Source organism: Populus euphratica, unplaced genomic scaffold, assembly GCF_000495115.2.
Source record: "Populus euphratica unplaced genomic scaffold, PopEup_1.0 scaffold41.1, whole genome shotgun sequence".
NCBI classification, from domain to species: domain Eukaryota; kingdom Viridiplantae; phylum Streptophyta; class Magnoliopsida; order Malpighiales; family Salicaceae; genus Populus; species Populus euphratica.
Window position 1 is genome coordinate 1,474,521 of NW_011499868.1, and position 11,556 is coordinate 1,486,076.

General features: G+C 34.5%; 2 protein-coding genes and 1 long non-coding RNA gene across 3 annotated transcripts; 1 reads left to right on the forward strand and 2 right to left on the reverse strand.

Annotated features, from left to right (window-relative positions):
* The first annotated feature begins 7 nt into the window (after positions 1–7).
* On the forward strand, positions 8–1,019 carry LOC105126639 (uncharacterized). The gene is made up of 2 exons (XR_842465.1): positions 8–193; positions 292–1,019. It is a non-coding gene; the product is annotated as an uncharacterized LOC105126639 (long non-coding RNA).
* A 2,367-nt stretch (positions 1,020–3,386) lies between these two features.
* On the reverse strand, positions 3,387–5,470 carry LOC105126638 (probable mitochondrial chaperone BCS1-B). The gene is made up of 2 exons (XM_011027564.1): positions 4,279–5,470; positions 3,387–4,026 (listed from the first exon to the last, which is right to left on the reverse strand). The coding sequence occupies exons 1-2, from the start codon at positions 5,293–5,295 to the stop codon at positions 3,538–3,540; spliced, it is 1,506 nt and encodes a 501-aa protein (XP_011025866.1). The 5' UTR covers positions 5,296–5,470; the 3' UTR covers positions 3,387–3,537.
* Positions 5,471–5,877: 407 nt separating this feature from the next.
* Positions 5,878–11,093, reverse strand: LOC105126719 (periodic tryptophan protein 1 homolog). Its single transcript, XM_011027677.1, has 14 exons — positions 10,709–11,093; positions 9,912–10,114; positions 9,493–9,572; positions 9,319–9,414; positions 9,112–9,235; positions 8,847–8,905; positions 8,685–8,756; positions 7,890–7,960; positions 7,703–7,799; positions 6,868–7,104; positions 6,748–6,777; positions 6,589–6,651; positions 6,410–6,487; positions 5,878–6,313 (listed from the first exon to the last, which is right to left on the reverse strand). Exons 1-14 carry the CDS (start codon positions 10,825–10,827, stop codon positions 6,254–6,256), a joined length of 1,389 nt encoding a protein of 462 aa, XP_011025979.1. The 5' UTR covers positions 10,828–11,093; the 3' UTR covers positions 5,878–6,253.
* Between the last annotated feature and the right edge of the window lie 463 nt (positions 11,094–11,556).

Sequence of the window (11,556 nt, forward strand, 5' to 3'; positions counted from 1 at the left end):
AACAACCAAATCTCGATAAGACTCCTGGTAGAGTCTTGAATATGTGTTGGATTATACACCCCCTAAGTGCACGCACACACAAATAAGAAGAAAAAAAAAGTTGACTTGACAAAATTTTTAATAATTTTGGTAGCCAGTCTGGTAGAGGTCCATACCATGGCAGTGAAAATATTGCCTTAAAAGACTGAGGAAGGCGCGAATCATGTCGCACTTTCTTTTCTGTTAATGATTCACTTAGAAAACATCTGTTCCTTTTCTTCAAGTTGTAGTTAAAGATTGAGATTTGTGCAGGGTGTTGGAAGATTGGGTGACAAAAAATCAAGCAGATGAAGTTTTCATGTTGGCGCATCTAATAAAAGAGTTAATTGAAACCATAGCATCTGCTAAAGTTGAATTTCCGCCATCATGCACTTTCCTTCAGGGTTTATCCTTTTCGTCCATGCCAAGGTAATATGATCTCATTTTTGGAAGCTAGGAGTTAGGAATTCAAGCGAATTCAACTGGAAAATTAGAATGCAATCTGTATTTAAAATGGCAGGCAGGAAATGGTCCTGCTTGATTCAAGAAGAAAATCATTTCATCTTCCTTGTCATTATCCTCCTCTGCTGATTCTTCCTCCATATTCAGAAACTCGATGAGACTTTCTATAGCACCTTGCGTTTTGTTACATTTCTTAAGTTGCTGTGATACTTCTGCTGGGGTAACTGATATCCTCTGAATTAGATCTTCAATGCACTTGAATAATGCATGGTCTTCAATTCCTAGATATGTCAATGCAAGCAATGCTGGGTCTAGTCTCTCTCTGTAGTTGGTTGTGAAGATATGATGATTCTTTCTTCTCCAAAGCTTGACAGCATGTCATCGATGCAGTTCAACAAGCCCCATGGTGTTACCTACGGTGTTTCAGGGATTTTATTTTTTTTGAAAAAAGAGATGTAAATGATTCAAAATTCGGATGATGGATGTATAAAAACTACAGAAGTAGTGATGGTTATCAAGTTATTCATATTTTCGGTTCTTATTTAGAGGTTAAACACTAATACAACTAGATTATAGCCTTCGCATTCCTAATCCTCTCCCTTATTGGGAGACAACAAGATTTGATTTTAAATCCTTGGGACGAGAACTAGGGATTTTACCAAGCTATCAATTAAGAACAGTACTTGTTATATAAGCAAGTTGGGCAGTCCAATGCTTGAAAGGAAAATAACAACACTATTGCAGACCCGATTATTCATGAAATCTAACTAATGGATTTCAAAGAGATAATTTGCCTACAAGAAAACCAGAAAGACAGAAAAAGGAAAGAGATAAACGTTGGGAGACAATTACTTGGCCTCTTCTCAAGAAATTGATGCAGGAGATTCTGGTCGAATGCAGTTTTTAAATATAATTTCTAATCTAATTGTTAGATCATATTAAAAATTTACCATGAAATTTTATTATAGCTACTTGAAATTATGTCGATAAAACATTCAAATTAGATCCGAAAGTTAATGTTAAAGAGTGGTTATATTTTCCTAGTTAATTTATGTTTTTTTAGTCCTAGTTTAGAATTATTTCATTATTTTTTATGTTTTTTTTTCTAATGAAATATGTTTATATGACTTTCTTCAAGGTTGGAATCCTTCTTTCTATCTATTTTCCTCAAACTAACAAAATTAATGACTCAACATGATTTATATCTAAATTGATCTCTTGAGATTTTAAAAAAGTCTCAATCAAACACTTACCAATTCATCATATTAAATTTCATAAAACTTCTCTCACCAAAATCTAGAAAAATCACCATAAATATTTATTTTGACCACACATAATTCAAATATTAGCTTAATCATCAAATAAGAGATCATTTTTTACAAATTTATTATGATCAATAACTATTAACTATTAGTGTGAAGGCTTTAATTATACCCTTAAACTTTAACTAAAATAATTTCAATTATGATTTGGCCATAAATATAGTTTATTAATTTTGTTATATTAAACTTTATGTTTTGCACAACCAAAGCATTTTTCTATTTATTTTTTCTTATGAGAGTGATAATATTAAAAGATGATACCAACTAAATTCATAATATACTATGGCCATATCTATTTCTTTTTTTATTTCAAATCATTCATAAAAGGATTCAAGATGAATAATTAAAAATTATATTATGCTAAAAAAATAAACAAACATTCATAGAGAATTATGTGATGATATTCCTCCGACAAGATAAAAGAATTCCTGCCCAGACTCCTATAAAAGACTATAGCAGGAAAAATTTTCGTAATCAATGCAAAACCCTTTATTTCTTTTAACAAATCTTCTAATTGTCCCAAAACAGCTAGAAATAAATTCTTTAACCATAAAAAAAAAAAATTGGAGAGGAATTGAACCTCCATATTTTTAGCCATCAAGGTATCTTTAAGGTGAATTGTCTATGAATATAATATCTATCTAGTGTGATGTATGGAATAGATAACAAAGATGGAGTGTTGAGTATTTCTATTAATCTTCATGTCATATATGAATTGATTATAAATCTTATTAAAATTCAATATAGCACCTTGGAGTACTCTAATTAGTCTCAAAATGAAATCTTATATAATTTTATTTTATTGATACTTTTCTAACATTCAAAGTTTATTAATTTTGAAAAATCTAATATTACAAAAATACAGAGCACAATTATAAGTGAAAGGGCAAGATTATTGATATGTTTTTAGGAAGAAATGTTTATCGATTAACATATTTTAAAAAACCTTAAGGGTCAATTAAGAATATAAAAAAGGTCACATCATCAATTTTATTTTGTTAGCTTAATAAAAGGAGATAGATTGAAAGGAAAAAGGAAACAAAGTATAAACTTAATTCAAAAAACAAGATTGTTAGTATGTTTGAGGAATGGGTGCTTGATTGATTTTTCCAAAAAAATTAAAATTGTAATATAAACAATATGAAATCATCAACATAATCCATCAAATAAAAATCTCAAAACTATATAATAGATAACCTAATGATAAGAGTTTAAAACCAAGGGATTTGTTTCTCATATGATTTCAAGTTTGATCTCAAGTTTGAGTCTTATAATTGCTAATATAATAGTCATAAAAAGTTTATATTATCGTTAACTTCATGACCTCTGAAATTAGTCAAGATATATCTAAACTAACTTGAATATCCACGTTAATTAAAAAAAAAATCTTAAACAAAGTTTAGGTGGAAATTATATATATAAAAAATAAAGAAGGAAAATTGAGAAAATATTCAAACTTCAGAGGGATAAATTAAAATTTACAGAGAAAATGCTACTACATTAATCAACAAAATTATTTTATTAAATTGAACATTAAAAACAGTAGTTATTAAACTTAGTCAAACCACTAACCAGATCATGAACTAGATTATATAACGGTTGAGTTTCATTACCATGTTAAAAACCCTTTGATCATTGAACACGTTTCACAATGCAACAAGAGCTATCTCACAAAAGGAAAATCCAATAAGTAGGGACTAAGACATTACTTGATGGAAGCAAACAAACCATCTTGCTAGGTCAGGTAAATGGATGTCGTTAGAATCTTGGATTGTTTCACATCCTGTTTCATGCTTTCAATTCTACACTTCACAACCTCTTCTTTTATGACCTCTTCTTGATCCTCCTTTTTAGCCCCATTATCCATCATTTCAGTAGTCTCCTTCTGATTTATAAACTCAATTAGACTTTGAAGTGCAACCTGGGGATTGTCACATTTCATAAGTTGCTGTGCAACTTCTGCTGGGGTAATAACTTTACTCTGAATGAGATCTTCAATGCATTTGAAAAGGACATGCTCTTTAATCCCAAGATATGTAGAGGCAAGCTTCTTGAATGCTGCGGGAGTACAATGTCCCATGTAAATATGAACATCCATTCGTCCTGGGCGCAACAATGCTGGGTCCAACTTCTCTTTGTAATTAGTGGTGAAAATGATTATTCTTTCATCCCCACAGCTTGACCATAGTCCATCAATGAAGTTCAGTAAACCAGATAAGGTCACCTATGAGAAGATTTAAAGAAAAATATGATTTAGTCGATATGGAAAAATGGAAAACTCGGAGGCAATATGGCATCAATGTGATTAATAAATCTTTTTTCCAGATATATTCTAGTTAATTTGATCTAATCTGATTAATCATTTCTGGCATAAAGTTATCTGTGATGTCTAATTAGTAAAGCTGTGAAGGGTTATAAATAAGTTAATTCCTAATAAGATAAACTTGGGAGATAAATTCTTTCAAAACTCACTTACCCCAGGATCAAAAGAAATCTTCTTATCACGTTGATCATCATCGTCGTCGTCATCTTCCTCGCCATCTTCCTTTGGATTCCTTGTTTGATTGCGGGAACGTGAATTTTTTGTACTGCAATCAATGTCCTCAATAAGAAGAATTGAGCGATTGGTTGTGGAGGTGAGTATCCTCCTGAGTTGAGAGTCATTTCTTACACCTTGGAGCTGGAGATCATAGATGTTGAATCTTAGATAGTTTGCAATGGCAGCAACGAGAGTGGATTTTCCAGTCCCTGGTGGACCATGAAGAAGGTACCCTCTTTTCCAAGCTCTACCAACACTCCGAAAGTATTCCTTTCTTTGCACAAACAAGTCAAGATCTTCAGTTATGAACTTCTTCAGGTCAGGGTCCATTGCTACAGTCTCAAAAGTAGCTGGATGCTTAAACACTGTAGATTCCCACATAGAATCTTCGTTATGACAAGTATAGATGTTGAGAGTCTCCCTCTTGTCCAAGATTGAAGCTGCAGTCTTGCTAATGTGTGGCAAGTAGCTTTGCATCACATGTTCTCTGTAGTTCTTTTTGCAATTCAACTGGAAGTATCTTTTCTGGCGATAGGAGTACTTTTTCGCTTCTTTCTCACAGAGTTTCCATTCAAAATGCATACCTTGAAAAACATCAATTACTTTAGCATCAACGGGAATCCCTGGTTTAGGTGGGGCAGTGATGTTGTTCGTGTCACTGGTACCTAAAACAAGGCTTTCGGTGGAATGGCCGATTTTGGTTGGAAGATAGACCTCAACAGCTCGAAAGGTTTCATTATCCACAGCTTGCCATCGGTCTTCAATGATGAAGGTGAACTCTGAGGAGAAGTAGGCAGCAAAGAAATCTGAGAACTTCGTAGCTATGTAGTCACGCATACCCCCTGGAATCATTTCATTCAAGATGGTGCGGATAAGCATGGATAAACCGGATAGGGATGCGTACACAGAGAGAATTGTAGCCATTGAGGGCAATTCCTTCAAGAGAGACGCCATTTTGGATTGTGAAGAGCAAGCAAAGAACTATAGAAGACCGATCACTTCGATGAAAAGAAAAGCAAGGGAACTTATAGCCAAATAAAGACTAACTATTATTGAGAGGAACTGTCCAGGATAATTAATGGAGCAAGAACATATTGGTTTGAATACGTGTCATAAGATGGGTGATTCTTTTTCTTGGCTTGTTGTTTTCTACTGTAACTTACTGTAACTTATAAGTCGAGAGAACGGGTTTGGGCGAGACTGAAAATATATTTTATAGGGAATCATATGTTGTGCTATGTTCCGAGAAACCTCATGGAACATGCTAGGAAAAGAAGGGAGAAAAGACACCAAGGAAAAAGACAATTAAACATAAGGTAAAGCAATGTTGACATCTTATGGTCAATTCATTCACACTCGAATTACAAGAACACGAAATGGACAAGAATCTTCCTCTCTAGACACCAGGGTCCAAGCAATTGTAGTCTTTTAAGTTCTGCGGAAACAGTGCAGGAAGATGCTACTGTTTAGGAGGGAGTTTCGATACGTTCTATAAAAATGTTTGCCATCTTTTAAAAGCTGTGGTCCTCTGTCGAATCTAGCTTTTGTTTTGCTTTCATTTCTTAAGATTCTCACTCACGCATGAATTAACGTTGGTCTTCATTACAATTACATATCATAATGCCAAAAAAGCAAAATAAATAAATAAACAAGAAACCAAACCTCATCTGCCATCTCACAAAATTGGAAAAGCTATGAGACTACCACTACTGCCACTCATTCTCGTATAAATACACCAGCTCTCGCTACAGTCTACTTAAATACACATGCTTGCCATGTGAGGACCGATGTCTTTCACCTACCAAATCAATCTTAGCTCATAACAAGGCCCATGTGGCTTTTTCTGTAGCTCTCGAATTTTACGAGGAGCATAGCTCTTTTACCTTCTTGATCAATGAAGCCAGCGGTGATTTCAGCTTGCTGTGGTTCCAAATCTTCTAGCAACCTCGGCCTCAGACAACGTATCCCATAGCTGCGAGATTTCAGTGACATAGATTAGGATCAAATTATACAAACTTCCTCGTAGATATGCGCTCCAATAAATATAAAATAGGGTTTTTAAACTCACTTCCAATTTCCCCTTGGAGCCTCCAATGGCGAGCAGAAAAGGGTTGTCCTCTGAGAAGGAAACAGAAAAGATAGCTCCCTGAAAACATTCAGAACAGTGTGATTACTCATGATAACATCTAAAAACATGTTTAAACTTTTTTTATTGCGTGAGATCTGAGGAAAGTTATGGTCACGTACTGCTTTGGGATTCTTGGATACTAAACATGAGGGTTGGTTGTTGGACAGATCCCAGAGTTTTACCTGTAGAAATATTCAGCAGAAAATGGAATTAAATGAACCATCGATAACTTCTACTTTGGAGGACCAAAAACAGAAAGAAAAGAGTAATGACTTTACCATTTTATCTGTTGATCCAGTAGCAAGAAGCTGTCAAACATGGTAAGGAAAGTTAGTGAAGTTGATGATCTAAACATCTAACTAGAACTGAGGATTAAAATATGAAAATGAAGATAGTACATTTGGTGCTAAAGGATTATAAGAGATTGTGCAAACAGCTTTGTCGTGTGCATGGAGGGTAAAACTTGGCTTAAGGTCAGAAGCTGATCCAGACTTGTTGCACTGTGAGGTATAGTGACAGTCCAAATCTATAGACATCAGAGTAAGCAAGCTCCGTTTTACCATGACTACTGTACGATCGAAAGATCCACTGAGAAGAACTTGTGGCTCATGATGATTCCATGCAACTGCTTGAACCTGTCAGCATTTGTATGAAAAGAAGAATGTAACCCATATCAATAAGCTAATAACACAGGTACCCATAATTTTTGCATCCAGTAAATTTAAATAGAACCATAAGACACAGCATAGTAAAGGGTGTTCCTTGCATTGGCTAGCACAAACAACTGCTATGACTTAGAGCTGAAAATATTCCAAAAACCCTGCTCTTATAATTCCAACAAATCTTGGAAGACTAAATTGTTTTATGAAGACAGGCAACTGGCACATTGTATGACAGTTAGATAAAAAAAAGTAACTCAACTTTCATTTGTTTTCTTTTTCATTATTAGAATTTCCTTAACAAATGTTTAGCTTTATGACAAAGGAATATTGACAAGTTATTCAATCACTAGCACGTTGATCTTTGAATGGTTCAACACCATGTCTTGCAGCATACATGTGGATACAATGTGCCTGGTCTTCCTTGGGTTGAGGACACTGATAGGCTGATAGGTCAGCACCGTTGCATGAACAGTTGTAATATCCCAATGAACACATACCCAAGTAAAAAATGAATCTGGCTTGGTTCACTGTCCAAATTATATGAAATAATAATGTGAGGCTATATTCTTGCCTTGTCTGTATGATGCTCCATGGTAATGTCACATTTTCCAGCATCCACATCCCAAATTTTGACTTGTTTGTCGGCACTAGCACTGGCAAGGATGTTCCTGTATTTATTTCAATACTTATTAGCTATCGGAGCAATCCATCAATGTTAGCAGATAGAACAGAACTAGATCGTATGAGATTCCCCGGACCTGAAATGCTTGTTCCAAGCAAGACCAAGTACAGAATCAGTGTGACTGCCTTCTTTGTATTTAATTGACACCTGACAAAAGAAGTTGCAGGACTGGTGAGAAAAAACAAGAAAAAAAATACTTTCTCAAGCCATATCACATTATGCCTGGGTTTTGAAATGATGATACTGCTCAAGGAGGAATGGTAACATAAAGGAACAGAGCAAATCAAAACAACCCCATAACACATATCCATGATACTGTAGTCATCAATCATAGAAACAAAATGCAAAAGCAAGGTACAAGAACCACCATTAAGTTGGCTAGTTCCAAGATGTTTCAGGTTGGATTCTAATGATAAAAGATGTGAGTGGAGGACCTAGCAAGGTGCAGGCCATCCAGCATATTGATGTGTATATTTTTTTAAGAAAAGAAGGTGAAAAAAAGAAAAAAAGGAATATTTTTTCCTTTGCCAGGGCTGGTTCACACATGCAGCAGGCATATCTTAACACCTGCCAATTATAGACACCACTGCAAAGGTGTCAATGCTTTTCTGAAGCTACCTTATTTCTGAATCTCCCTAGGATAAGATAAGCATGAAGAAAAACCCATGAACTCTGCTTCAACATTCATGCCCGCTTGAGCAGAAAATTGTGAAGAAAATTCATGGATCTCAATCACACAAAGATGTGACCTTAAATGGATGCCCATGAATAACAAAGTTTTAACTTCGTTCCTTCTCCTCATTCATAGCCACCTTTTGAACACATAAACAATAAAAGGTGCAAAGAACATTAAAGGAACTCTAGAGTGCACCTTTTTTCCTTTTTTCTTCTTCTTTTTCTCTTCAATGCCACCTAATACCACAGCTGGTTGCACTTCATCAATCTGAGAACAGCAGAAAATGTAAGAGATTCTAAAACAATCTCTACATAAAAAAGTCAATGTATTTGTAATTTTATGTGATGTTCCACATACAATGTCAAGGTCCCATATTTCAATGGCAGGTTCCATTGACCCAACAGCTATAAAATTCCCTGCAAAAACACAAATCTCAAAAGAGGTAGTAAGGCATAAACTTCTGCGAGAAAACCAACCCTCATGCACCACTTTTTAATTTCAATGGTACATTAAAACCAGATGTCTCAAAAAATGAAGGTGAGCCTAGAAAATGGGAATATACTGGAGAAGCTGAAATCTGCAAGAAAAACAAGTTCCAAGCAGAGCGTCTAAGCTATCATACCTTTTTCTCCCCCTTTAAGTGGACAATCAAGCCATGCTGTGCAAAGGGGAAATGCTGAAAGGGGAACCTCATGGTGAACGTATATGTTTGAATCACCATCACTTGTTTCATCCAATATCCAAACCTGCATGCACAATTGACACTTCGTGTCAGGAGAGGAGGAGAGAGAGAGAGAACTGCAGAGCTTCCCAACTAACAATTGCATGCCTCAAGGTTACTAAATTCATCCTTGTTGCATGCACAAACAATGACTGCATCCTTTGGTTTGATAGCCATGTCTTCAAGATCTTCAGAATCATCATCCTAAAAGAGTCAGTGCAAAAATAAGTAACCAAATACCAAGAGAAGCCAGCTACAGCATAACAAAGCTGTCAAACTTACATCTTCATCCTTGATGTACGGGTCCATGCTATTACTTGGGTAGTAAAGGTCCCCAAGTCCTGTGCTGAACAGCTCAATACCTGTGTGACCAGATGCATCTTTAGTTACTCATCCAATGTCAATTAAATTCAAGGCATGTGACCAGAAAATGATGTGGATCTAAAGGGAAAAAAAAAGAGCTGAAAAAAGTATTTATGCAAGTGATTGTTATTCACTGGTTTAATAATTCCCTCAATGATTCAAATATTCAAGAATGCTCTTATCAAGAGAGATCGGTATTTAAACAATCCATCCTAACCTCCCAAACTAAACCAGCATGGCGACCAATGACCCCTTATTTTCTACAAAATGTATCAGATAAAAAAAAGTACATAAAAGAAAAGGAAAAAGAAAAATAGATTCTTTGTATGCATATGTACCATCCTCCTCATCATCATAGTTGTCCATATCAAGTTCCTGCAGACCATCTGCTATGTCATCAAATTTGGTCTCTGACTTGTTAACTTTGGAACTTCTGCCAAGTGCGTTTGCTACAACTAATGCTTGGCTTACTTCACCGGTCTGCTTGGCAGCATCAACATCCATTTCCTGGTCATCTTCCTCGCTGCCACTATCTTCTCCACTGGAAAAACCAAGAACATAAAAAACAATCACACTAATCAACAACCCAGAAATTTGACAGTATCACTAGAACACGATGGTTGACACAACAGTCATGTTAAACTCGGGTTCATAAAATAAAAGCAATAATCACAAAATCCAAAACCAGAGATTGATAGTTTCATCACACAAAAACATGTACAACCAAATATCAATTTGCATAAGACTGATACAACCCAATACGATACCAAAACTCCACCAAGTTCACATAACCCATATATCCATTAACCCTTCGTAACAGAGATTTAAATTTTGTTTTTTCATCAAATGGGTCTCAAAAACTCAAACCCAATGACACTAGGCTATAAAATCAACACCTCCAAATTAACCTCCTGGTTTAAAACTCAGCTATTGTAGCACTCAGATAATCAACATTACAATGCTCCATTAAGCCTAGTCCTCCCATTCAATTATTAACAGCATTGAAAATACACAAAAAGTGAATCAGCCAACAAACCGTATAGCAAAAAAACCGTACGTTCAACAACTAACAGCCATTGAAACACAAAAAGAAGTAAACTTTTTTGAAAGAAAAAGGGAGAAAATAGTAGCTTACCTTCTCTCTAAATCACTAGCTTTGATCAGCTCTTCAATTTCCTCTTTTGAAGGTGGGTCTGCTACACTTGGTACAGACTTTGCAACCCCTTTGGGTACCCACGAAACTGCTGCTATCATTATTCCTCTTCAAAGCTCAAATTTTTTTTCCTTTTCTTATCAACACACAACAGAATAAATAAGATAAAAGAACAAATTTTGAATTCAGGGGAAAATCATATGAGAATGGAAGTTGATCGATTAATAAGAATGAGTGAAAGTAATTTGTTCGTGGGTTTTATGCTGGATGTTCTGTTTCAAGCGTTGCTTTTTATATTATATTTATACCCTAAAACCCTAATTGCAGGGTATTATTGGGTGCAGCAGGATTACTGGAAGGTGTTGGATATAAGGCTAATTAAGGCTGTACCAAGCTTGTTAAAATTACGATTTTAATACGACAAAAACAAATATAAAATAAACTTGGATTCTGAAAACAGATTATAAAATTATAAAAAAAAATTAAAATATATTAAAAAATTCATATTTTAAATAAAAATTCACAGCACCTTAAAATACATGATTCAAATAAAAATTTATATATAATTTAAATAACTTTTTATTAATTAATAATTAATAAACTTTTTGTTATATATAAAATTTCACAAAATTATAATATTTTCAATTTATTTTAGTAAATAGACTATACATATATATTATACAACTAATTTTTTTATAAAATCAGGTAGATATACATTCTAATTTCAATAAGATAGAGACATATTTTAATTTTCACATTCCACAGACACATTTAATAAGACAAACACATTTCATCAGTTCATCATATTAAACAAACTCAATGCATGAAAG

What these genes read in the sequence shown, in the direction of transcription:
- LOC105126638 (XM_011027564.1), bottom strand. Translation starts at nt 5,295, where the DNA reads ATGGCGTCTCTCTTGAAGGAATTGCCCTCAATGGCTACAATTCTCTCT. An exon ending in AGATTTCTTTTGATCCTGGG is followed by an intron (nt 4,027 to 4,278) that starts GTAAGTGAGTTT and finishes ATCTTCTCATAG; the next exon opens with GTGACCTTATCTGGTTTACT.
- LOC105126719 (XM_011027677.1), bottom strand. Translation starts at nt 10,827, where the DNA reads ATGATAGCAGCAGTTTCGTGGGTACCCAAAGGGGTTGCAAAGTCTGTA. An exon ending in CTATGATGATGAGGAGGATG is followed by an intron (nt 9,573 to 9,911) that starts GTACATATGCAT and finishes CTGGTCACACAG; the next exon opens with GTATTGAGCTGTTCAGCACA. An exon ending in GCTTGGAACAAGCATTTCAG is followed by an intron (nt 7,800 to 7,889) that starts GTCCGGGGAATC and finishes AAATAAATACAG; the next exon opens with GAACATCCTTGCCAGTGCTA.